The 24,934-nt window shown below is 42.2% G+C and overlaps 1 protein-coding gene across 1 annotated transcript; it reads right to left on the bottom strand.

Annotated features, from left to right (window-relative positions):
* Positions 1–754: 754 nt before the first annotated feature.
* On the bottom strand, positions 755–19,455 carry LOC118571688 (zinc finger protein 709-like). Its single transcript, XM_036170902.1, has 4 exons — positions 19,346–19,455; positions 6,531–6,657; positions 6,282–6,342; positions 755–5,474 (listed from the first exon to the last, which is right to left on the bottom strand). The coding sequence occupies exons 1-4, from the start codon at positions 19,346–19,348 to the stop codon at positions 3,455–3,457; spliced, it is 2,211 nt and encodes a 736-aa protein (XP_036026795.1). The 5' UTR covers positions 19,349–19,455; the 3' UTR covers positions 755–3,454.
* Positions 19,456–24,934: the final 5,479 nt, after the last annotated feature.

The raw sequence follows: 24,934 nt of genomic DNA on the forward strand, positions 1-24,934 counted from the left end.
TGCCTCCACTGGTACCCAACTACACATGTGCACATACACACACAAATAAAAAAATCTAATAAATAAATCAATGAATATAGGAATAACAGAACATACTACCAATTAAGTTCACAATTAACATTAGATAATTATTTCACTCCAATATGTACTTTCAGGAGTATATTTAAAAATATGTTGTCCAGAGATCTACTTCTGAGTCATCAAGTTGGTTGGTGGTAGTACACACCTTTAATCCTACATTTGGGAGGCCAAGTCAGGCAGATCTCTGAATTTGAGGCCAGTCTAGTTTACAGAGTAAGTTCCAGGCCAGCCAGGGCTACAGAGAGAAACCTTGTCTCAAAAACACAAAATGACAACAAAAGAATAAGTCCTTAAATTTAAAATGTTACATGTCTTTATTTCATGTGTGTATGTATGCATTCTGGTGCCGTGGCATTAGAGTGGCGGTCAAGGACAACTTTCAGGAGTTGGTTCTCTCCTTTTGCCAGTGAGTCATGTGGATCCCAATCAGGTCACCAGGAAGCTAGCCACCTCACCAAATGTAAAATTCTTTTATTTTTAGGGGCTGGCAAGATGACTCAATGGTTATGAGTATTTGCTGCTTTTCTAGAGGACCAGGGCTCAATTTCTATCACCCACGTGTTGCCTGAGAACCATGTGTAATTCCAGTTGCAGGAGATACGATGGCTTCTTTTGGCCACCACAGGCATTGTATGCATGTGGTGCACAAACACACATGCAAGCAAAACACCCATAGACATCAATTTTTAAATTGTTTTAAAAAATAAATAATAAATGGGAGTAAACAACCAGCAACTGATAAACATATGTATAACTCTCAGAACATTTCCCTCAGGTTTTCTAATTTCTGGAGAATTCTACACAGATTATTTTGCATCACATTTTATATTGCTTGCTTGTTTCTAGAAGAGGACTGCATGAAGAAACTTCACAGGATTTTAAAGCCCTTTATTATAACAAAGTTTTCTTTTTCCCATTCCCAAGAGTTTGATCCAGCATGTATTCAAACATGTAGACCAGCTGAAGACTTCTGTACATTATTCTAATGCACATTTCCCAGTCATAGTTTGGTATTTCAAAGGTTTTTCTTTAATTTATTAATATATTTATCTTTATGTGGAAAGGGAGTGGGGTACACCTGCAACACTGTGTGTATGTGGTCAGTGGACAACTTGCAAGAGTTGGTTCTCTCCTTCTAGGATATGGGCCCTGGGAATCAACTCATGCCATCGGGCTTGGCAGTGAAGACCTTTACTCACTGACCCATTCCACCAGACCCATTCTTTGACATTTCTAAATTGAGATGTCCTTCCACAGGTTACACTAATACATGTTTTCTTTGTTAACCACTGTCAAGTTTGCTAGAATGGACTTGTGATAACAGGAATTTTCCACACTCTACACTAAAGGATACCCGCAAGTGTGGCTGCTTATACATTTTTTGTAAAGAAATCACAGCAAGACAGATATGCCACATTGCTTGTGCTCATATGGTTTTCTCTAGTGTGAGTTTAATCAAACAAATTCAAAGGCTAGAAGGCTTTCCTGCATAGTTTGCAGGATCGAGGGGGGTTTCTTTACAGGGAGTTTCTTTAGACCACAAACAAATCATTTCATGATGAAGGAACCATGAGTAGGAATAGTTTGTCCATATTGATAGTATTTGCAGGGTGTAAAAGTTATCCTTCTTGATGCCATGACAAAATACCATACAAAACAACTTATATAAATGCTTATCTTATTGTTAAAGGAAAATGGTTCATTTTAACAGGGAAGGCATGGTGGTGGGCTGGTGCTCTGTTAGTTTACTCCTTTCTCAGTATTTATTCAGTCTGGGCCCCAAGCCATGAGATGGCACAATGAAATCCAAAGTGGGTCTTCCCTCATCAGTTACATCTCTCTGGATATGCCATAAGTGTTTGTTTTTGTTTGTTTGTTTTTTAGGTGATTATAAATCCAGCCAGGTTGACAATAAAATTTAGCCATCACCAAGTCTACCTCTTGTTAAGCTGAGGCCCAGAATCATCCTTTTCATCGTATTGTTCCATCCCTGGCCCTCAAAGTTTTGTGGCCATCTCATAAAGCAAAAAATAGTCCATTCCAACTTCAAAAGTCCCCAGTCTTAGTACTTTAAATACGTATAAAAGGTCCAAAGTCCAAACACATTTTTTTTGAGACTCAAGGCAATCTTGGAACTGTGAGTCCTTAGAATATCAAAAGAGAAGAAGCTACAAAATTGACATATAATGCTATGTAATAAACATTTCCATTCCAAAAGGGAGAACTGAGAATAGAGCAGAGAAAGACTGTGCCAAAAGCAAGGCCAAAACCCAGAAACACAATCACCAAATCCTGAAGATCTTTGTCAGCATCTAGAGCTATTGTCATCACATTGATATCATCTGAGCTCCATTACCCTTCTATAAACCCACTCCTCCATTTCTGTACCCTACAGCACTCTTTGCACTAGAGTGGTTCTACTCCCTGCCTCCTTAACAGACTAAGCATGGTCCTGGCATCTCCTAGAATCCCTGCTGTAACACAAGGCTCACTGTCACAGCTTCCCAACAATGAAAGGAGGCCTCTCGGGACAGCCTTTCATAAAATTTGAATGTGCCACACATTGGTTTACTTGTAGCTAATCTAAATGTGACACATATCATCTGGCCTTAGTGGGTTTAGAACAAGCCTACATAACTCAGGTCTGGTCTTGCATTTTGCATTCAGGCAAAACCAGCACCAGCTGTCAAGTTGTGATGCTGGCTTGAAATGTAGACTGGCCCTCTTTGAGGGGAACTGAAATAGCCCATGTATCTTAGTGGTTGAACCAGGAAAAAATACTTCCCTAGAAAATTATTTTGAACAAGAGATCACTTCAGTCTCTCCTTTCAAACAATTTTATATACTTACAAGCTAGAGTCTTCAATGGGAGGACTATGCCCTCAATGTATCCTCGCTATTGTCACAGTGCAAAATGCATGCTTTATTCTTAACTGTGCTAATCTTTTTAACAATGACAGCCCCCTCACCATGCATTCCTTTTGTGCAACATTAAATTCACTTATCATCTTCTCAACAAATTAGATATTTTCCACATCTCTGTCTCTCCCTCTCCATCTCTCTGCAAACCCAGGTAAGAGTGGTGAGCAATAACCATGACACACTGATTGCTACACTGTCTTCAAATTGCCTTGATCTAATAAAATGTCCTTTAATTCAACCTCACTCAAATTCTTTGGATATGGGCAGAATGCAACCAGATTATTTGTCAAAATGAAATATGCATAGCTTCTAGTCCATTTCCCAATAGGGCACTCACTCTTTTCTGAAAGCGAATGAGCAGTCTTTATTTTCTGCATTCTGTTGGCATTTTGATCTTCCACACTCCAATGACAATGGCCATCTAAACTCTTTATAGTGTTCTAGAGTTCCTCTAGTTCGCAGGTTCACACTCTTCTGCACATGCTTCCACTCCAGAGTGAATTCGTTCATGTCTCTGCAATGAACTGCACTGCAAGAATGCTTTCCCACATTGTTTACATGTATAAGGTTTCTCTCCACTATGAATCTTTCCATGGTACCAAAGGGAACTGTGATAAGTGAAGGCTTTACCACATTGTTTGCATATATATGGTTTCTCCCCACTATGGACCCTCTCATGGTCCTGAAGGGAACTGTGTAGAGTAAAGGCTTTACCACACTGATTACATATAAAGGGTTTAACTGTACTGTGTGTTTTATCATGTCTCTGAACCTGATTCAAAGAAGGAAAGGCTTTCCCACAGTGCCTACATATATAGGGCTTCTCTCCACTGTGAATCTTTTCATGACGTTGAAGGGAACTGGAAAAAGTAAATGTTTTCCCACATGACTTACATACATAAGGTTTCTCTCCATTGTGAGTTCTTTCATGGCGTTGAAGAGAACTGTAATAAGTGAACACTTTTCCACACTGCTTACATACACAAGGTTTCTCTCCACTATGAATCTTTTCATGATACTGAAGGTAACTATTTTTAGAGAAGGCTTTCCCACATTGTGTACATATATAAGACTTTATTCCAGTGTGAGTCTGTTCATGCCTTTGAACCTCACTCAAACATGAAAAGAGTTTCCCACAATGTTTACATTCACAGGATTTCTCCCCACTATGAATTCGTTCATGTCTTTGTAAGGACCTACACAATGTGAAAGCTTTACCACATTGTTTACATCCATAGGGCTTCTCTCCAGTATGAATCCTTTCATGATTATAAAGGGAATTCTGTGTTCTGAAGGCTTTACCACATTGCTTACATACATAGGGTTTCTCGCCAGTGTGAATCCTTTCATGGTGATGAAGGGAATTGTGTGTAGTGAAGGCTTTACCACATTGTTTACAGACATAGGGCTTTTCTTCATTGTGAATCCTTTCATGGCATCTCAAATAATTGGAATGAGTGAATGCTTTCCCACAATGCTTACAATCATAAGGTTTCTCTCCCCTGTGGATTCTTTCATGATATCGAAGAACACTGTGAACATAAAAAGCTTTACCACATTGCTTACATTCATAGGGTTTCTGTCCACTGTGAATTCGTTCATGTCTTTGCAAATATCTGTAGAGCATGAAAGATTTTCCACATTGTTTACATTTATAAGGTTTTTCTCCAGTGTGAATCTTCTCATGGCATCGGAGGGAAGTGTGTGTAGTAAAGGCTTTCCCACATTGCTTACATGCATATGGTTTCTCTCCAGTATGAATCCTTTCATGACATCTCAAGGAACCCAAACGAGTAAATGTTTTCTCACAGTACTTACAAACATGGGGTCTTACTTCACGATGCATCTTTTCATGGCATTCAAGGTAAGCAGGATTAGGGAAGTCTTTACCACATTGTTTACACACACATACCTTCTTTCCAATATGAGAACTTGAATGCATAAAAAGAGAAGTGGAATAGGCAAAGTCTTTAGTACATTTCTTACACTTACATGGACCATCACCCTTGTGTGTTACCGTTTGTCTTTTGCCACGCACATTGTTCCTGAATTCTTTCCTATACTGTTTGCACACATCTGGTTTCTTTGAAGCGTGGATTCTTTCAAGTATCTGGGAGGGATAATCACTAAAAGTTTTTCCACACTGCTTACTTTCATAAAGTTTCTCTTCAGTTTGAGTTCTCATGTGCCTCCGAAGGCACTGGGGAAAGCTGGAGTTGTTTCTACATTCCTTACATTCATACAGCTGCTTTGCATATTTCTGATACTCATATGGTTCGTGTCCAAACTGAAATGTGCTAGGCACATTAAAGGATGAATGACCATTGAGAACATTTCTACACATGTGCCTTTCACCTGGCTTGAATCTAAGAGGATTATCTTTATATACAGTAGGATTTAGAATCCAGCTGAAATTTTCTACACATTGATTATCTTCATTATGTTCACAAAGACTCTTTCCCATTTGACTTCTGAAAAAACAAGGTTTTATTATTATTTTCCAATAAAATAACAATTTTATACACTAACAAGTTTTAAACACAACCAGATGAACATTATACAGTGTGGCTTGAGGTTGTTATTATCAACAGTGGTATTCCTAGAGAGTTTTACTTTTTCCTATTGTTTTGATTTTGTCTCTTTTTTAAAGGTGCATAGGTCTTTGGAGAAAGAATATCAATCTGTGCTCCAGTGGTAGGGCAAGCCTATGATGCCAAAACTTGAGAGGTGAAGGCTGGAGGATCAGGGGCTAAGGCCAAGTTCAGGGTCATAACCAGTTTGAGGCTAGCTTAGGCTAGACCCTGTCTCCAAAATGATAATTAAGGGGCTAGAGGGAGAGCTCAGGAGTTGAGAACACATACTGTTCCTCTATAGGACCTGAGTTCAGCTCTTAGCACCCACGTCAGACTGCTCACAACCACCTGTAACTCCAGATCCAGGGTGACCTGACAGTTTGGGTCTCTGTGGACACCTGTACTCACATGTACATACTTATGCATATGTATGTAACTTAAAATAAAGTAAACCTTCAAAAAGATAATGGTAACAAATAAGTATCCCTTAAAGCAACATTTTCATGCTATGAACATCTAAAATATAAGAATATGTTGAGTTCAGGGATTTTCTAAATACAGATAGTCAACCTATGTGCATTTATGGAGAGAGTTTTTTGAAAGTCCATGAATTGGGGTTTGAACCATCTATATAATCTGGTTTGTTTTTAAAATTCCTTCTCATTCAAAGATGAATATTGTTTCATTTTTTTGAGGACAACTTACTTTGGATTTCTCTGGGAACTTCTGTAGTCCTTTTCAAAGTTCTGGTCTTCCTGTTCCATTCCTAAATGCAGGCCCAGAAAAATAACTGACTTACTATAACATTATACAAAAGTATGAAGCTCTAGATAATTTCATGATATGTAATCTGGTACATTGGCCAAAATTTCCCTTTGTATATTCTACAACATCTGAGTGTGCACTGATGAGCAAGATATACTTGATTACATAAGAGGGCGACCTCATTCTTACCTATGGCAGCCAAGTTCCTGAAGGTTTCCTGCATCACATCTCTGTAGAGCTTCTTTTGAGAAGGACTCAGCAGCGCCCACTCTTCCATACTGAACTTCACAGCCACATCCTCAAAGGTAACAGACTCCTAAAATATGCCACATATTTCCAAGAAAAGGGTAAGTAACAGCACTGGTGATCTAAAATCAGATCATAAGTCACATGATGCTGGCAACCTCCACACAGAAATTCTCACATTAGATTGGAACCATAAAGTGACAGCAGTGGCCGAATACTGGGAACTTTTTATAGTCCTTTTCAAAGTTCTGGTCTTCCTGTTCCATTCCTAAATGCAGGCCCCCCAAAATAACTGACTTATTATAGCATTATACAAAAATAGGCAACTCTAGATAATTTCATGATGTAAGACAGAATATAGTATATTGGCCCAAATTTCTGTTTGTATATTCCACAACATATGGGTGTGTACCCACTGTATTGCTAGACAATCCTAGTAACTGTAAACTGAACCTGCTGCAATGTTCTTTTTTTTTTTTCAATATTTATTGAGCTGGGTGATAGTGATGTATGCCTTTAATCCAGCATTCAGAAGGCAGAGACAGATCTTGGAGTTCCAAGCCAGCCTGGTCTACAGAGCAAGTTCCAGGACAGCCAGGGCTATACAGAGGAACCTTGTCTCAAAAACAAAAACAAATAACTATTGGTTTATTCTGGGGTTGAGGTACATATGCTAAGGTGTTTATATAAAGGTGCAGAAGCTAGTTATCTTTCTACAGTGTAGGTCAACCTACTTGGAGGCTGGTGTCTTCACCTACAGAGCCATCTTACCAGCCTTCTTAGAAATTCTTGAGAACTAATTCAAACCTTTTGCAGGATCTGGTGCCTGCTACTGGAATGGACTGAATGAGCCTGAGAAAAGCAGCCTACTACCCCAGCTCAGGCTAAAAATGTATTTTAATTGATGCTTTCTCTAGATATTTGCAAGTTTTTGACATACCTATCAGGAGGAGCCTACCTGATGACAAAATAATCTCCAGATTATGAATCCCTAAAGATCTCATCAGAAAGAGAATGCTTAACATTTCTTGGGGCAACTTTGTATGAAGGAAAACAAGGGCATGTTCTGGGAATGCACAGGTTAACAACTTTATCAAGTCTGTATTTAATATCTCAACTGTCAACCCTGTATTAAATACTTCAAAAAAAGACTTATGAATGAGAATTCTCTATGCAAATAGGAAAACATACCAGCTCTTCTTGGACAATGTCAAAGGACTCAAGAAATAATCAGAATATTGTTAGCAAGAGCTCACTGTTCTCCTCCAAATCATCTCTTACATATATTTATAGAGTTGTTTCCCAAAGCAGACCTTTAGTACATCAAACAAAACCTTTAACTAGTCAAACAAAAGAAAACACTTTGAGGCTGGGATGCATCTCAGCGAAGCACTTGCATCATGTGTGGAGCTATGGGTTCGACCCTCAATACAAAAATAAAAATAAAAATAAAAATAACATACTAAGGGCAGTGTGGTATATGAACGCTAGTACATATCTTTCCGTATGCATGTGTTAGAGTAGACTTCTGCTCTACTTCTATGATGACATCCTTAAAAATGAACAAAAAACCTTTCTCCTTTAAGTTGCATTTTTCAGGGTATTTTTATCACAGCAACCAGAAAGGAAGTTGGGATATTCTCGGAGTCAGTTGAAAGTACTAACTTACTGGGTCTTTTGCTAGCATCACTTGTGAACAAAATGTCTGGTGTCTGCTGAACACCAATCAACATTTAAATACTAACTAGGTGTACTACAATTCAATTCTGACTATACCCAGGGTTAGCCAAGTCCTGAAGGACGGAGGGCTCATTGCCAAGACACATCTCTACCAGAGATGCCAAGCCAAAGCATCCATTTGTTCTTCTATGCCCCATCTATTTTTCCAGACATTGTAGACAGATGGCAGGGAATAACCTCATTAGCATGAATTCAGATAGTATATGAAAGGAGCTTATGGTAAACATTCAGATACTCCTACTGCTCCAGAGTTCTCTGTAGTTGAATCAAGGACAAATGCAACTAATTTTAAAATTTTATTATATACTTCAAAAACCATCAAACTCTAAAACTCTTACCTGAAATAGGTTCTCAAAGTGTCTCCCAGACTATCCTTCATAGACTTTCTAATTGTAGTGGGGGAGAGCATTTATGTGTTTATTTGGACAGAGGGGGAGCATGTGGCACAAGCATGGGTGGAGGTCAAAGTACAACTAGGAGTTGGTTCTTGCCTTCCACCATGTGGGTATCTGGGACTGAACTCAGGTCATCAGGCTTGGCAGCATGGTGTTCGCTACCGCAGCCTCAAACTTGCTAGGTAGTTCTTGAACTCCTGATCGTCCTGCATTCCACCCCCAGAGTACTGGGATGACAGGCCTGCAGCACCACACTCAGGGATTCTAAGTGGTGCCACTCATCCAATCCAGGCTTCATGCCTACTAAGCAAGTACTCTGCCAACTGAGTTATACCCTCACAGTCTACCTTAAAGAACCCCAATTTCCACAAATTATATTCTAACTGGCCACCTCACTATATTTGAAAATAAACATTGCAGATGCTAATATTACTTAAGACTTACAATTCTTATAAACTCTTAGCCAGCCAATCTTTTCTATTCCCAAGAAACAACCTAGTACAACAAAATACCATGTCTTTTTAGATGATGTCTCTTTTTCAAACCTAAGACTAGGCCAGGGCCAGACACACACTTTCCAGATTACCAATTTTTGCCTAAAAAATATGAAAAGTCTAACTGGTTAGTAGCAGATCACACTTCTTTGGAGGGAGTCAGGGGGTGAGTCAGGTAAAGACTAGCCTGTAGAATTGTCTAATCCAGGATGACCTTGTGACAATGCTTCTGCCTCAGATTACAGGCATGTTCCAACACACCAGGCTTGGGAAACTCATTAAGGAGACTTTCCTTAAAGCCGTTCCTTCGGAGGCTGGGATTTTGATCCACCCTCTGCCTCAGCTAGCACGCAACCCATAGTTGACAGCCTGAGAATGGGGTGATCTCAAGAATGGGGATAACACTCTGTAGTCTAAGGTCTGATTTTTTTTGCCTCCTTTTCTTGGTCTTTTCTAGAAAGTAAAGGCCTTAACTGCCTAACCCATGATATACCAGACCTAAAGACCTTGCAAACTGTTATTTCAATACATCTGGATAAAGTCAGGCCCCACCTCAGTCATTATTTAAAAACAAAACAAAACCAATGTGTATGGAACTCCATTGATTAAAAACTTTCGAGTTGGGGATTCAGCTCAGTGGTAGAGCGCTTGCCTAGCAAGCACAAGGCCCTGGGTTCAATCCTCAGCTCAAAAATAAAACAAAACAAAACAAAACAAAAACTTTCTGCTCTTCTAGAGGGCCAAAGTTCAGTTCTCAGCACCGGCATTCTTGTGCACATACTCACACACATGCACACATGAATAAAAGAAACACTTGTTACAGAAATGAAGAGGAGGAAAAAGAGGAGAGAAAGGAAGATGATGTATAGATAACAGTTCTTGGAATAACAAGTACAACCTCAGAAAAATAGACACTTCTCCCTTGAATTCCAACCTACGGGCACATGTATATGAATCCTAGTTTTCCAGTGTGTCATTACCAAGGGATCCTCTTCCTTTGAGAAATCATCGACATCTCCAGGATAGGGTTCCAGGAGGAAAGAAGGTCTTTTGTGACCTTTCTTTGCTGACTCAACATTACTCATCACTTGAAGTCACTGGGGGACAAATTTCTAATCCCCAGTTAAAAAGACCAGTCAGTTACTTATCTTTTTCTCCTTTATTTATCTATTGAATGTGTGCAGGGACAGGGGAGAGGGACTGTCAGAGGACTTTGTCAGGGAAGTCAGTTCTCTCCTTCTATCATGTGGATTCCAGGGACTGGGGGCAGGGAGGGGGATTTTCAGAGGACTTTGTCAGGGAAGTCAATTCTCTTCTTCTATCATGTGGATTCCAGGGACTGAACCCATTAAGTCATCAACTTGTCTACAAGCACCTTTACCCACTGGCTCACTTTTTCCTCGTGTGTCAGAGAAGGACCTCAGATGTTCACCTTCCACTTTATTTGAGGTAAAGTCTCTGTTGGTCACTGTTGTGCACGCCCAGGTCAGCTGGCCCAACAGCTTCACAGGAGTCTCCTGTCTCCACCTCTCATCTCATCACAGGAACACTGGGAGTTCAGGTGTGTACTACCACATCTGACATTTACACAAGTCCTGAGGATTCAAACTCAGGTCCTAACACTTGCATGGCAAGTGATTTACCCTCAGAGCCATCTCCTCAGCCCTAGGCAATTACGTAAAAGAGAAAATATCTAGTGTTTGAAGATTTCAGTAAAATTGAATCTCAGATTCAGTGTATGTGTGTGTGTGTGTATATATATATATATATATATATATATATATATATATGAATTGTAAGAAACAGAAATTGTTGCTTAACAAGTAAACAAGCCATGGTAAGTAGCAAACTCCTATAACACTAGCACTCAGGAAGCAGGAACGGGATGACTGCCACAAGACTGAGGACAAGATGGTCCACAAATCAAATTCCAGATGAGCTTTGGCTACACAGAAAAAACCCTCTCAAAAATATAAAAGTAAAGCACAAATACCTATATCTTCTAGACAATAAAGATGTCAGTCCTTTTAAAGACTTCTCATGCTTTTGTGTACTTGTTCTACTAATATCCTGGAAGCAAAGACAGAAAGATCACAAGTTTGAGGTCATCCTGAGGCAGGCAAGCATAGGGTATAGTTTAGCAACCCCCGGGACGCTATTTGGTTGGGGCCATGTACACACACTTCTAATAATGAACATGACAGGCTGAACTCCTTACCTGTACATACTCTAACAGCTCATCAAACAATGTACTAAACAGCCTGTTAGCCTGGGGTCTCTATGGACATTGAGATACATAGATGTACCTGCTTTAAATGATGGAAACAAGTCATTCAATTCAGCAATCCTCAATAGCCATTTCTATTCAAACACTCTCCAATACATCCAGGAACCATGGGTCCAGTCTGGCCTAGACTGATTTTCGGTGCATGTGCAGTAAAGCAAACTGTGTCTTCTGAGTGAACTTTTAGGGAGAATCCTCTACTTCCCATCTTCCACCTATGTATAAATATGCATTGGGTATGCATATTATTAAAATAAGACGCACCATGAAAAGAGACATTCACAGTGGGCAAAGACACACCTCATCTAAGCTTGTCAACCAAAACAGGGATCTATCCTCACTATGCCCATTCACAACCAAACTCCTCCTTCTCTTAAACTGTATAAAAGGAAGCCCCAAACTTTTAAGTACTTTTTCATTCAGGTGGCCTGCCATCCGTCCCTTTAGACAATGTAACAAAATGGTACTATGGTTTTGGCTTAGAATAGTTACCTTACTACTTTTGCACTCTGTGTGAGCCTTTATTTCAAATCTTTGAGTAAGAGGCCTACAACTTAGAAACACCTGATCTAGACCCTAATAATTGGTAATAATTGGAATTCACATACTGAATTTAGCCAAGGCTACACAGAGCAATGGTTCTCAACCTTCCTAATGCTGTGACCCCATGTTGTGGTGATCCCCAACCATAAAATTGTTTTCATTGCTACTTCATAACTAATTTTGCTACTGTTACAAATCATAATGTAAATATCTGTGTTTTCTGATGGTCTTAGCCAATTCCTGTGAAAGGGTCCTTCAGCCCCAAAGGAGGTTGCAACCCACAGGTTGAGAACTACTAATAGAGAGAAACCCTGTCTCGATTAATTAATTTATTACAAATTATTAACAATAGGGGCTGAAGGACAGCTCAGTGGTTAAGAACACTAACTGCTATTCCAGATAACCCAGGTTCAATTGCCATAATCTATACAGCAGCTCACAAAAATTTGTAACTCCAGTTCTAGAAACTGCAATGCCATGTTCTAGCCTCCAAGGTCATCAGGTGCACAGACATATACACAAGCAAAAGATTCATACACATTAAAAGAACAATAATAAATTTAATAATTTTTAAAATGTATTAATGATAAAGACGTCTGTACTACCTGCAAAACCAGGCATCAAAAGGGAGAAAATGTGTTAGTATCCAAGTGTCTTAACCTAGAAGAAATGTTTTAGAAAATTCTGTAATTCACCATTACATCTACCTCACTGTCATCCAAAAAGATATTTACTTGCTTGACCATTACTGGAGAGTAATTTTCCCCATTTATTTGTTTGTTTGTTTGTTTTTTCTTTTGAGATAGGGTTTCCCTGTATAGTTTTGGTGACTGTCCTGGATCTTGTTCTGTAGACCAGGCTGGCTTTAAACTCAGAGATCTGTCTGGCTCTGTCTCCTGAGTGCTGGAATTGAAGGTGTGCACCACCACCGCCCGACTTACTTTTTTTTTTTTTTTTAACATTTTGATTGTGTGTGTGTGTGTGTGTGTGTGTGTGTGTGTAGTTTATTTTTATTTCTGTGCATTGATGTTTTGCCTGCATGGATGTCTGTATGAAGATGTCAGGACCCCTGGAAATGGAGTTACAGACAGTTGTGAGCTACCACATTGGCACTGGAAATTGAAGTGTAATATACTATGACAAGAATAAAACAAGTAAATTGAAAAAAAATTAACAAATAAGTGCTGGTGAAGCAGTTCAGTGGGTCTGGGTGCCTGCCACTACTAACCCTGATGACCTAAGATCAATCCTTTGTGCCCTGAAGCCCACATCATACAATGGCAACACCAACTCCTGCTAGCTGTCCTCTGACTTCCACATGCACACTGTGGCATGAGTGTGTGCACACATGTACGTGCGTACAGACACACACATACATTTAAATACATAAAAAGGATGATATGACCGTACCAAACTCCCTCTAAATGTATACATATATTCCCATACATTAGTGAAGCTCTCAGACCTCACTAGAGAAGTCTCTTTGTTTGGTGAATATCAGTTGAGTGCAGACACTCACAACTGGTGAAGATACCCAGAATAAGTGTCTGCAGGGCACTCAACCACAAATGGGTGTCTATAGCATATCACTGCACCCCCTCTCCCCAGTGTGGCTTAAGGACTACCATGAAGAGCTAAAAGTCCTAAGAGGCAGAAGTAGGAGGATATCAGAGTAAAACAGTGTCTTCTGGACACAACAGACCACTGAACTCATGAATTCACAGCAGCTGTGGTTGCCTGCACAAGATCTGTCCAGGATCAAGCAATCAGCATTCTGTCATGAAGAGAGGAAGTGTTCATTGGCTGGTACCTCTAGAGAAGGAGTAATTGACAGCTGATGGCTTCTGGAGCAGGAAGATTTGTTTGTTTGTTTGTTTGTTTTGTTGTTGCTGCTGCTGTTGTTTTAAAGAACATAGCTCCTAGATGAAAGAGATATCTTGACAGAGGCAGCCATTGTGGGTTTAGGGAGGAACTTGGTGCTAAGGAAATCCCCAGGAACCCATAAGGATGTCTCTAGCTAAGACTCCTAGCAATGGTGGAGAGGATGCCTGAACTAGCCTTCCCTTGCAGTCCAGATTGGTGAATACCCTAATTTTCATCATAGAATCTACATCCAGTGACTCATGGAAGCAGATGCAGAGATCCAGCCAAGCACCAGGCTAAGCTCCTGGAGATCAGTTGAAGAGAGGAAGGAGGGACTATAGAAGCAAGGAGGGGTCACCATCATGATCGAGAAAACCACAAAGGCAGCTGACCTGAGCTAGTGGGAGCTCATGGATTCTGGACTGACAGCTAGGAAACCTGCATGGGACTGAACTAGGCCCGCTGAATGTGGGTGACAGTTGTATGGCTTGATCTGTCTGTGGGGCCCCTGGCAGGGGGACCTAGGACATATCCCGGGTACATGAACTGACTTTTTAGAGCCCATTTCCTGTGGTGGGATTCCTTCCTCAGCCTTGATTCAGTGGAGAGGGGCTTCATCCTACCCAAACTTGGTATGCCAGCCTGTGCTGACTACTCAAGGAGGCCTTACCCCCTGTGAGGAGTGGATTGGAGATGGGGTCAGGGGGCAGGGGGCGGGGTGAGGAAGAAGAGAGAGGGAGAACTGTGGTTGATATGCAAAATAAAAATAAAATAAAATGTTAAAAAAAAAGATGTAGCTCCTAGTAAGTCAACCACTCTCCAGTGGGTAGTCCCAGGTCTATTAATAAAAAGGCCGCTGAATTGTAATCAAACAGGTTATCAAAAAAAAGTACAGATACAAAGGTGGAAGTTAGGAAGGTTGAGAGCAGATCTGAGAGGAGCTATGGGGAAGAGTAGAGAGTGATGATCCATATTACTATATGCATGTAAGAGTTTCTCAAAAAATCAATAACATATATTTAAAATACAAAAAGAGGGAGGTGGATTGAGGGGGAGGGCTGGGGGTAGGAGGAGGTAGGACGGGGGAATCTGTGGCTGATATGTGAAATTAAGTTAATTATAAAATAAAAATACTATAAAAATACAAAAAGAAAGAGGTACATAATAACAACAATAATAATAATAAATTAACAAATGTAACATAAACTTCCCCTAAAATCCAAGTGTCACTATGTCTTTGGAACTTATGTTTGAAGTTGTTATGAAAATTGAAAAAGCTAACCAGGCAGTGGTGGCACATGCCTTTAATCCCAGCACTTGGGAGGCAGATGCAGGTGGATCTCCGTGAGTTTCAGACCAGCCTGGTCTACAGAGAGAATTCCAGGACAGCCAGAGCTACACAGAGAAGTCCAGTCTTGAAACTCCCCCCGTAAAAAAAAAAAAAGAAGAAAATTGAAGAAGGCAGGTGTGGTGGGGCACACTCTGTTGGTGGAAGCAGAAGTTGTTATAAGTTCAAGGCCAACCTGAGCTCCAGAGTGAATTCTATGCCAGCCTAAGATAGAGAGCAAGATTTTTGTCTCAAATAAATAAACAAGTAAAAAAAAAAAATCAATCCAAATGCCGGACGGTGGTGGCACAACCTTTAATCCTTTACTTGGTAGGTAGAGGCAGGCAGATCTCTGTGAGTTCGAGGCCAGCCTGGTCTACAGGTCTACAGAGCAAGTTCCAGGACAGGCTCCAAAACTACACAGAAAAACCCTGTCTCAAAAAACAAAAACAAAACAAAACCAAACAAAAAAAAAAAAAAAAAACAAAAAAAAAAAAAAGAAGAAGAAGAAGAAAAGAAAACAATCAGTCCAAGGGGGTAAAAAAAAAAGAAAGAAAGAAAGAAAGAAAGAAAGAAAGAAAGGAAGGAAGGAAGGAAGAAAGAAAGGAAGGAAGAAAGAAAGAAAGGAAGGAAGGAAGGAAGGAAAGAAAGAAAGGAAGGGAGGAAGGGAGGGAGGAAGGAAGGAAGGAAGGAAGGAGGAAGGAAGGAAGGAAGGAAGGAAGGAAGGAAGGAAGGAAGGAAGGAAGGAAGGGAGGGAGGAAGGAAGGGAGGAAGGAAGGGAGGAAGGGAGGAAGGAAGGAAGGAAGGAAGGAAGGAAGGAGGAAGGAAGGAAGGGAGGAAGGAAGGAAGGAAGGAAGGGAGGAAGGAAGGAAGGAAGGAAGGAAGGGAGGAAGGAAGGAAGGGAGGAAGGAAGGAAGGAAGGAAGGGAGGAAGGAAGAAAGGAAGGAAGGGAGGAAGGAAGGAAGGAAGGAAGGGAGGAAGGAAGGAAGGAGGAAGGAAGGAAGGAAGGAAGGGAGGAAGGAAAGAAGGAAGGGAGGAAGGAAGGAAGGGAGGAAGGAAGGAAGGAAGGGAGGAAGGAAGAAAGGAAGGAAGGAGGGAGGGAGGGAGGGGAGGGAGGGAGGGAGGGAGGAAGGAAGGAAGGAAGGAAGGAGGAAGGAAGGGAGGGAGGGAGGGGAGGAAGGAAGGAGGAAGGAAGGGAGGAAGGAGGAAGGAAGGAAGGGAGGAAGGAAGGAAGAAGGAAGGAAGGGAGGAAGGAAGGGAGGAAGGGAGGAAGGAGGGAGGAAGGGAGGAAGGAAGGGAGGGAGGAAGGGAGGAAGGAAGGGAGGAAGGGAGGAAGAAGGAAGGAGGGAGGGAGGAAGGGCTTACTGGACTGTTATGATGAAACAAATTAAGGCCAGGTCAATTTTGGATTAGAAGCCAGATATGTCTAACTGAAGTTTTGGTGTTTTTTTTTGTTTGTTTGTTTTTATTTGCAAAGAACAGAATGTCATGCATCTCAGACTAGTGTTGACTTCTGAGTGTCCCACACCCGCCTCCCACACACGGAGATCACAGGCATTCATCATCAAAGCCAGTCTGACTAGGGTTTTAAGAGAAGTCACAATAGTACCTAGGATGCTCCTGACCCCATCCATCCTGTTCACTGCTGTATTCAATGTCCATCACTACCAGGCATCCAGCCTGTGTCTCCCAGGCCACATATGGCCATATGCAACCAAGGAGAGCTCTGAATGTAACACAAAACCAAAACCTACCTAAAACATGGAGATTTTTGGTGCTGCTATGCTTGTGCAGTTCTAAAACATGAACTGTAGAGATGACAACATCATGTTGCAATGTTTAAAGGTTGCACACGCCTGTTTCAGTTCTGCGTGCCCAATATAAACTGGGATGGCCAGGGCCTGGCATTGCCTTTAATGTGGTCAATTTTCTTGTCCCCTGAGATGTTTTTCTCCCTTATGAAGTCTGAGAGAACTTAGAAGGTGGAATCATTTCTACCTGTTTTCGCAATACTAGTATCTAACTAGTGGACCACCTACAAGTATCCAAAAAAAAGAAAAAAAATCAAACTTCTGTTAGGGAAAGGAAGCTGTAAGGTCACAAGGATGTACAAGTTTTCTCCCAGTCCCAGTACATTCAACGAACACCTGAAAGGTCCTGTATCTCTACTCTAATATTCACAGATGTTCACTCCAAAAAACTTGGTCACTATTGGCATCTTGGGTCACCACTGTTTGACAATTCTAAAACCTAGAGCTAGAAAAAGAATAGGAAGTTATATTGAAGATTTGTCAGCCCATAAAATTTTCAAGGCAGAACCTCAACCCAAAGACATTCTATTAAGATGTCTATAGTTAAGGCTGGAGAAATAGCCCAGCAGTTATGAGTCCTGGCTGTTCTTCCAGAGGATGTATTAGGTGGCTGACAATCATCTGTAGCTCCAGTTGCAGGGAACTGATACCCTGTCTGGCTTTCACTGGCACCACATATTCACATGACAAGAGACATGCATGCAGTCAAAACATCTATACACATAAAGATAAAGATACGTGTCTGTAGCCATGGGAACTAAAAGAGGCACAAAGATGTTTTCCATGAGTGTGTCAGGTATCTGCTCTCCTGCCATATGAGGAGAAAAAGACGTTTTTAAATGACTTATTTACTGGCCTGGAAAAATGACTATAGTAAGGAATGTGAATCAAGTTTCTGTTCAGACAGCAGATGGTGTTGCTTTAAATTAGGAAGGTGGTGTTTGGGCGTGTGGAAAGACACATGGATATCTGGGGATTTAACTTACAGGTCTCTTGTTGTGGTTTGAAAATATCTTGTCCCCTGTGAAACTAAGCTGAAAATGTAACACCCACTAGGAAATTTAAGAGGTGGGACCTAAACCTGGTGGTGGTGGTGGTGGTGGTGGTGGTGGTGGTGGTGGCGCACACCTTTAATCCCAGCACTCAGGAGGCAGAGCCAGGAGGATCTCTGTGAGTTCCAGGCCAGCCTGGGCTACAGAGTGAGATCCAGGACCACCAAGGCTGTTACACAGAGAAAGAAACTTTGTCTCAAAAAAAAAAAAAAAAGAGGTGAGATTTAAGCAGGGGAGATGACTCACTGGAAATAAAACACGTACTACCAAACCTGAGGACATAGGTTCAATTCCTCAGACTCACAAGATAGAAGGAAAGAACCAACATTGGCAAGTTGTCCTCTGACCTCTACATGTGTCATGGCATGCACGTGCCTACACACATACACACACATATCACATATGTAGACTGTCTTAATTAAGGTTTCTATTGCTTTAACAAAACACCATGACCAAAAAGCAAGTTGGGGGGGGGGGGGTTGTGTGGTTTACACTTCCACGTTGCTGTTCATCACTGAAGAAAGTGATAGGAACTCAAACAGGGCAGGAACCTGGAGACAGGAGCTGATGCAGAGGCCATGGAGGGGTGCTGCTTACTGGCTTGCTTCACATGGCTTGCTCAGCCTGCTTTCTTCTAGAACCCTGTACCACCAGCCCAGAGATGGCACCTCACACAATGGGTTCCCACTAATCACTAATTAAGAAATGCCTTACAGCTGGATCCTAAGGAGGCATTTTTCTCCAGTTAAGTTCCTTCCTTTCATCCTTTTGAGCAACCTCCCCATATCTACCTGCACCCTATTCCTCTCTCTTGGCAGTGCTGTGGTCTGTACCATCTCAGGACGTCAGCAATAAGGCCATAAGAAGATGGCACTCATCTTGGTCCTCAATCTTCAGTCCAGAAAGACACAGACTGAAACAGCTAGGAAAACCCATACAGAGAACACGGGGCTGTGGTCAGGAGTCCCTGTTTTACATGTTAAACAACTTCTGGACATTCTGATATGCTCTGGGCAGAATGCAGAGTGCGGGAGCCTGGCTTCTTCTGTGCAGAACTCACAAAGAAGTCGGTATTCTCCCTTCACCCTCTGGGCCACCAAGAGAAGAACCAGGCAAGGACCCCTGTAGAGCCCCGCCCCACCTAGGGACAGCTCTAAGGGCTCTGTAGCCTGGGGGAGGAAAAGCCTAAGGACGCTGGTGACCTGACTATCCTGTCCCTCCAGCCTCCGGCACTCAACCCAACACCTACCATTCCAGCTTCCGGGTTGTCTAGGGTCCTCCTCAAAGTAACAAGGACCCGAGCATGTTCACAGCGCGGCAGAGGTTTTGTCCCTGGAGTATCTGAGCTGCATGCACTGGGTAAGGATAATGGCGATGTAAAAAAGGCCCGCACCTCTGCTTAAGGCGGGGCTCCTCCTCCTGCAGACACAGGATTGGATGATTTCCACAGCTCCAGCGCCTGTCATTCGCTAATGATGCAGAACCCGCCCTCTGGACCCTGAAAGGCTGCAGAAAGGCTCCTTCAGCTAGCTGGAGTCTTGTGCACAAACAGATCAGAGCATCAACACCTTAGCAAGCTGTTCCGCCGGCCTTTTCGCCTGGTGCATGTGTGTCTTCGACTGGGAATTAGTAAATTGTAAACAGAACTGGCCCCTGACTCTCTAGAGTAGACTAGTAGACTCTGATTTCCCTATCTTTTACTGGCCCTTTTCTCTTCTTCCTACTGGAAATGAGTCAGAAGTCTGCTTAGGGAATTCTTTACTCAATGACTCTTTAAGACAATCCCTAATGTTGTGTAGCAATTTCATTTGAATTAAAATATTGTCTTCTGGAGGGAGGATCATAAGACTCAGGAAATAAAGGAAACATACATAGCCCAGGAAAGAAACTAATCTTAGAAGTTCTAGAGCAGTGGTTCTCAACCTTCCTACTGCTGCAACCTTTGAATACAGCTCCTCCTGTTGTGGTGATCCCAGCCATGACATTATTCCATTTCTACTCCATAACTGTTATGAATTGTTATGTAAATCTCTGATATTTCCAATGGTCTTAAGCGACCCCAAAGGGGTCACAACCCACTGGTTGAGAACTCTTGTTCTAGAGTCCAGATGCTCCTGAAATTTAGATTTGCAGAGTCCCTCCTCAAAGTTACATAAGGGGTAACACTACCTAGAAGAGAAGATTCTCCTTCAGGCAGCCTAGCTGAAGGCACCGGTGGTGGGTGGAGGGAGTGGGTGGGGATCTTCTGAGGCCCTACTGGTTTCTGGTGCAGCTGCTCAAAAATTAGCATACAGGCTGAGCCCTCCAAGTCCAGGAACCCCTCTAGAACATGTGATATCATGGAGTGAGAGATAGGTCACCCACCAAAGCCTGAACCAATAACCTTGATCTTGGAGTTTCTAGTTCTCAGAACTGTAACAAAAGGAAGTTTTCTGGTTTATAAATTAGCTAATCATCTTTATAGACACAGCAATGAACCCAGAAAAACAGATAATTCTGAGTAAATGGGGGCAAGGAGTTATTGGAAGCTTTGGGGGCTATTTTTTATTGACAAGCCAAGGAACTAGAAAACATTAACTGACATAGCTAGGATGTACACAGCAATCACCAGATACGGTGCTGTGGTGGTCTGAAAGAAAATGGCTGCCATAGACTATTAGGGAGTATCACTATTAGGAGATGTGGCTTGGAGAAGGTGTGGCTTTGTTAGAGGAAGTGAGTCACTGGGGTGTGGGCTTTGAGGTCTTAAATGCTCAAGCAATGTCTGTGTAGTATGATAGTCACTTCCTGGTTCCTGTGGATCAAGAATTAGAACTCTCAGCTCTTTCTCCAGCACCATGTCTACCTGCATGCTACCATGCCTCCTGCCATGACAATAATGAACTAAACCTCTGAACTGTAAGCCAGTCCCAATTAAATGTTTTCCTTTATAAGAGTTGTAGTCATGGTGTCTCTTCACAATGGGGAAGAGAGAGAGAGAGAGAGAGAGAGAGAGAGAGAGAGAGAGAGAGAAAGAAAGAAAGAAAGAAAGAAAGAAAGAAAGAAAGAAAAAGAAAAGTAGCTAGGACAGGTGCTTCAAATCAAACAATTATCTCACAAACAAAAAAAGCAACAAAAGTCACAACTATACGTCAGATCACAAAGCAGAAAAGGAGACTAAAAATTCACAAGAAAATACTCTATTATGAGTAACATACTTACAAATAGAAGCCACCTGTTATCTTAGCATGCAAAATTAATAAGCATTATGCCACAATGGAAAGGAATAAGTGGTTTCCCATTAGAAACAAAGATAGAACCATGAAAAACATGAAAAATACATAAGTGACACCCAGAACCTGCCCTTGAGGCCAGGAACCAAATTTCAACAAACAGCAAAGTTTTCATTTTAATCAAAGAACAATTTTGAAAACACACATTGATTAAGTTAACTGCCTATTTGAATCACATTTCATGTACCCATGAATCTAACTCATTTATGAAATGAAAACTGGTTGCGGTGGCCCAGCCCTGTAATGCCAGCAGACAGAGACAGAGGTGTCATGGAATAGAGGTGTTATTTTCTCGGTAGATGCAACATACATGCCTACTCACCCCAGACAGGGAGTGCAGAAAGTACGGATACCACTGAAGTCCTACTTGGTGAACCAACAGTTTCAAATTGGGGTTGCTTACAGAAGTACAAGGTGGGGTTGCTAACCAGAGCAGAAATGACTCATAAGCAAAGATCACCCCAGCATGTGTGAGAGCTCGCAAAAACTGGAAACCTGGGGCACACTGTACAGCCTGCGGGCAACTTAACATGTTGGACAAGATCCATTCTTTCCAAGTGCCTCTGTTGGTCTAATCCTCTTCTAGGCAGCTCCACTGGTTGCTGCTGCTTCTAGGTGACTGGCTGGTCTGGTCTCACAGTCTCCATTTTGGCTTCTCTGAGAGTAACTCTGAGCAGGTTTATTGTTTACTCTTGGAAGTAGGGGCCTAGTGAATTTGATCAGTTTCATGGACTTTCTGAAGTTATTTGAGTTGTTCATCTTCTGATTTAAGGAGCTGCCCTGCAGGATAGTTCCATCTAGGAGGAAACTGCTAGAATGGTCAGTTTGTTGCCACCTAGGCCACAAACAAAGCACCAGGCTACCAGCTTCAGCTTCTTAGAAAGACTCTTTTGAACAAAACAAAACAAAATGGCTATGTGTCTTGGCACAAGCCTGTAATTCCAGTCCATGGATGGGGAAGCAGTGAATCAGGACTTCAAGTTCCTCCACAGTTTGAGTTCAGGCCAGGCTGGAAAAGACCGTGCCTCAAAACAAACACAACAAAATAAAAAAGAAACAAGAATAGTTTTACCCTATAGCTACTCAGTAGCTGGGCATAAAGTTGAGTGTTTGTAGTCCCTGGCAGAGGCAGGAAGATCAACAAAACCAGGGGATTCCCATGCAGCATCAACATCATAACATTTCTCTCTAGGGCCTGTTTAAATGGCTCTGTGGTTACGTGACCCAAGATGCTCCTGTGATCTCTACACACTCTAGGAGATGCAGGTTTCAGGCATGGGGTTGCCAAGAGGCCTGCAGGCTGGGTCTGAAACAGATGTGCAGTGGGACAGATTTGAAGAGCTGTAGGCCAGATATCACCATGAAGCTACACACCCCAGGGCAGTAAGGGCTGTCTGCATACTGTCCACAGCCAATTCCAGCTGGATTCCACTTGTCTGGAAGCCTGATCCCACACAATCATTTCCCAGCCTTGAGTCTCTTGGTGTCCTTCCTACTCAGCCCACAATCAGTGGGAGTTACAGGCTGTAAATGTTACACCTCTGAGGGGAAAGGCTTCCCCAGTGGAAGTGTTGCTGGTCTGAGGGGCAAGGTATCCTGGCAGTCAGGAGTCAAGGAATGCCAGAAAGTCACGTAACACAGCAAACCTCACGGGAGGTTTATTGGAAGAAACACTAAAGAGTGGCTGCCACTGCTGGAGTAAGAAGATGCTAGGAAATTGAGCAGGAGACAGGCTTATAGGAGGTTGCTTGGGTGCAGAGTTTTCCAGGGTGGAGATTTCCAGGGTGAGAATTGGTGGGATTTCAAGTCCTGAGTTTGGGGCAAGCCCAGGGATTGGTGGGGTTTTGAGCTCAGGGATTGGTGGGTTTTGATGGGTTTTCAAACCCAGAAGTGAGCTTGAACCTTTTACCCTACACATACTAACTGACATACAGACGGCAAGGAACCAGACCCCTAGAACAGCACCCACAAATTATAAAACTTAAGCACCTTCTCCTCACTTTCACCTTGATTGGATGCCTTGTTCAGCCTTTATGCTCTGATTGGCTGTAGACTTTGGATCCACACTCTCCAAGTGGCAGGACAACTAAGCTGGGAAGGATGAGAGAACTTGGGGAACCATCACAGCCTCTCCCACTGTCAGGATGATCTACACTCAAACTCACCAGTACCAGCACCTGTTCCTCAGCTCTGGAGCCTGACAGGACACAAAGATCTGCTGAGCAGTCCAGAACCTCTGTACGAGGGCACCAAAAAGGAGAGATTCTGATTGGTTAAGAAGGCTTCTATGGAGCCTCCTGAAAGCCCAGTTCTCTGGGACCAGAGCCTCAGCAGCCTGGAAATAGAAAAGCAGCTCACTGGCAAAGCCTTTCTTATACAAAAAGAAAGCCAGGCACTCTGGAGGCAGGGGCAGGTAGATCTCTGTGAGTTCCAGGCCAGCCTGGTCTATAACGAGAGTTCCAGAACAGCCAGGGCAGTTACACAGAGAAACTGTTGTCTCAAAAAAAAAAAAAATTACTAATTAAATAATTTAAGAAAGAAAGGCTGTTTCTTAACTGCCTGAGTGATACTGAAATGATATTCCAGACACAGCCCTTCATAACACTGCTTGCCAGAAGTGGAGATGGTTATAAATGGGGATAGTTTTTCCAGTGCAAGGGCATCTTAGCAGTCCAGAGCCAGTGAATACCATAAAGACACATCATGCAACAAAGTTCACACAAGAGATTTATGGGGAGAGAAAAACAGAATGGTGGCTGCCTCTGACCATGAAGAAAGACAGCAGGGGGCTCGATGGAAGGGAAGGCTTTTATATGTTTTTGGTTTTTGGTTTTTGTTTTGAGCATGTGCAATGAGCTTGGTGGGGATGTATGGAAGGATAGGAAACACTGTAGGGAAAAAGGGCTGGCTAGAGAAACCCACCCTGATTCTGGAGCCTAGAATTAGGGAAGGATGGCTCAGATAAAGCCAGTGAGAGAAACACAGTTTAGTTCAGATCAAAGCCATCTCTGCCCTTGTCTAACTGACTTGTGAAATCAACCAATCACAGAGCAGGACAGCAGAATCCTGGCCCTAGGGCCCAGGACCAGGGAAAGAAACACAGCCTGTGTTTGGGACCTAGGCCAGAGAAATGAACCAAGGAAACATGCCCTGACTCTGAAACCAGTACCAAAGAAACACTCTTGGCCTCTAGAACCAGAGTCAGTGAATGAAATGTGCCCTGGCCTTAGAGGTAGTATCAGAAAGCTAAGGCCAGTTAGAGAAACACAGTTTAGTTCAGATCAGAGCCATCTCTGCCCCTGTCCAACTGACTTGTGAAATCAACCAATCACAGAGCAGGACAGTAGAATCCTGGCCCTAGAGCCCATGATCAGGGAAAGAAACACAGCCTGTGTTTGGGACCTGAACCAGAGAAATGAACACTTTATCCCCAAACCCAGAACCCAGGAAATATGCCCTAACTCTGAAACTTGTACCAAAATAACACTCTTGGCTCCTAGAATCAGAGTCAGTGAAAGAAATGTGCCCTGGCCTTAGAGGTAGCGTCAAAAAGCCAAGAAAGGCCA

Source organism: Onychomys torridus, chromosome 21 (genome assembly GCF_903995425.1).
Source record: "Onychomys torridus chromosome 21, mOncTor1.1, whole genome shotgun sequence".
Taxonomy (NCBI): domain Eukaryota; kingdom Metazoa; phylum Chordata; class Mammalia; order Rodentia; family Cricetidae; genus Onychomys; species Onychomys torridus.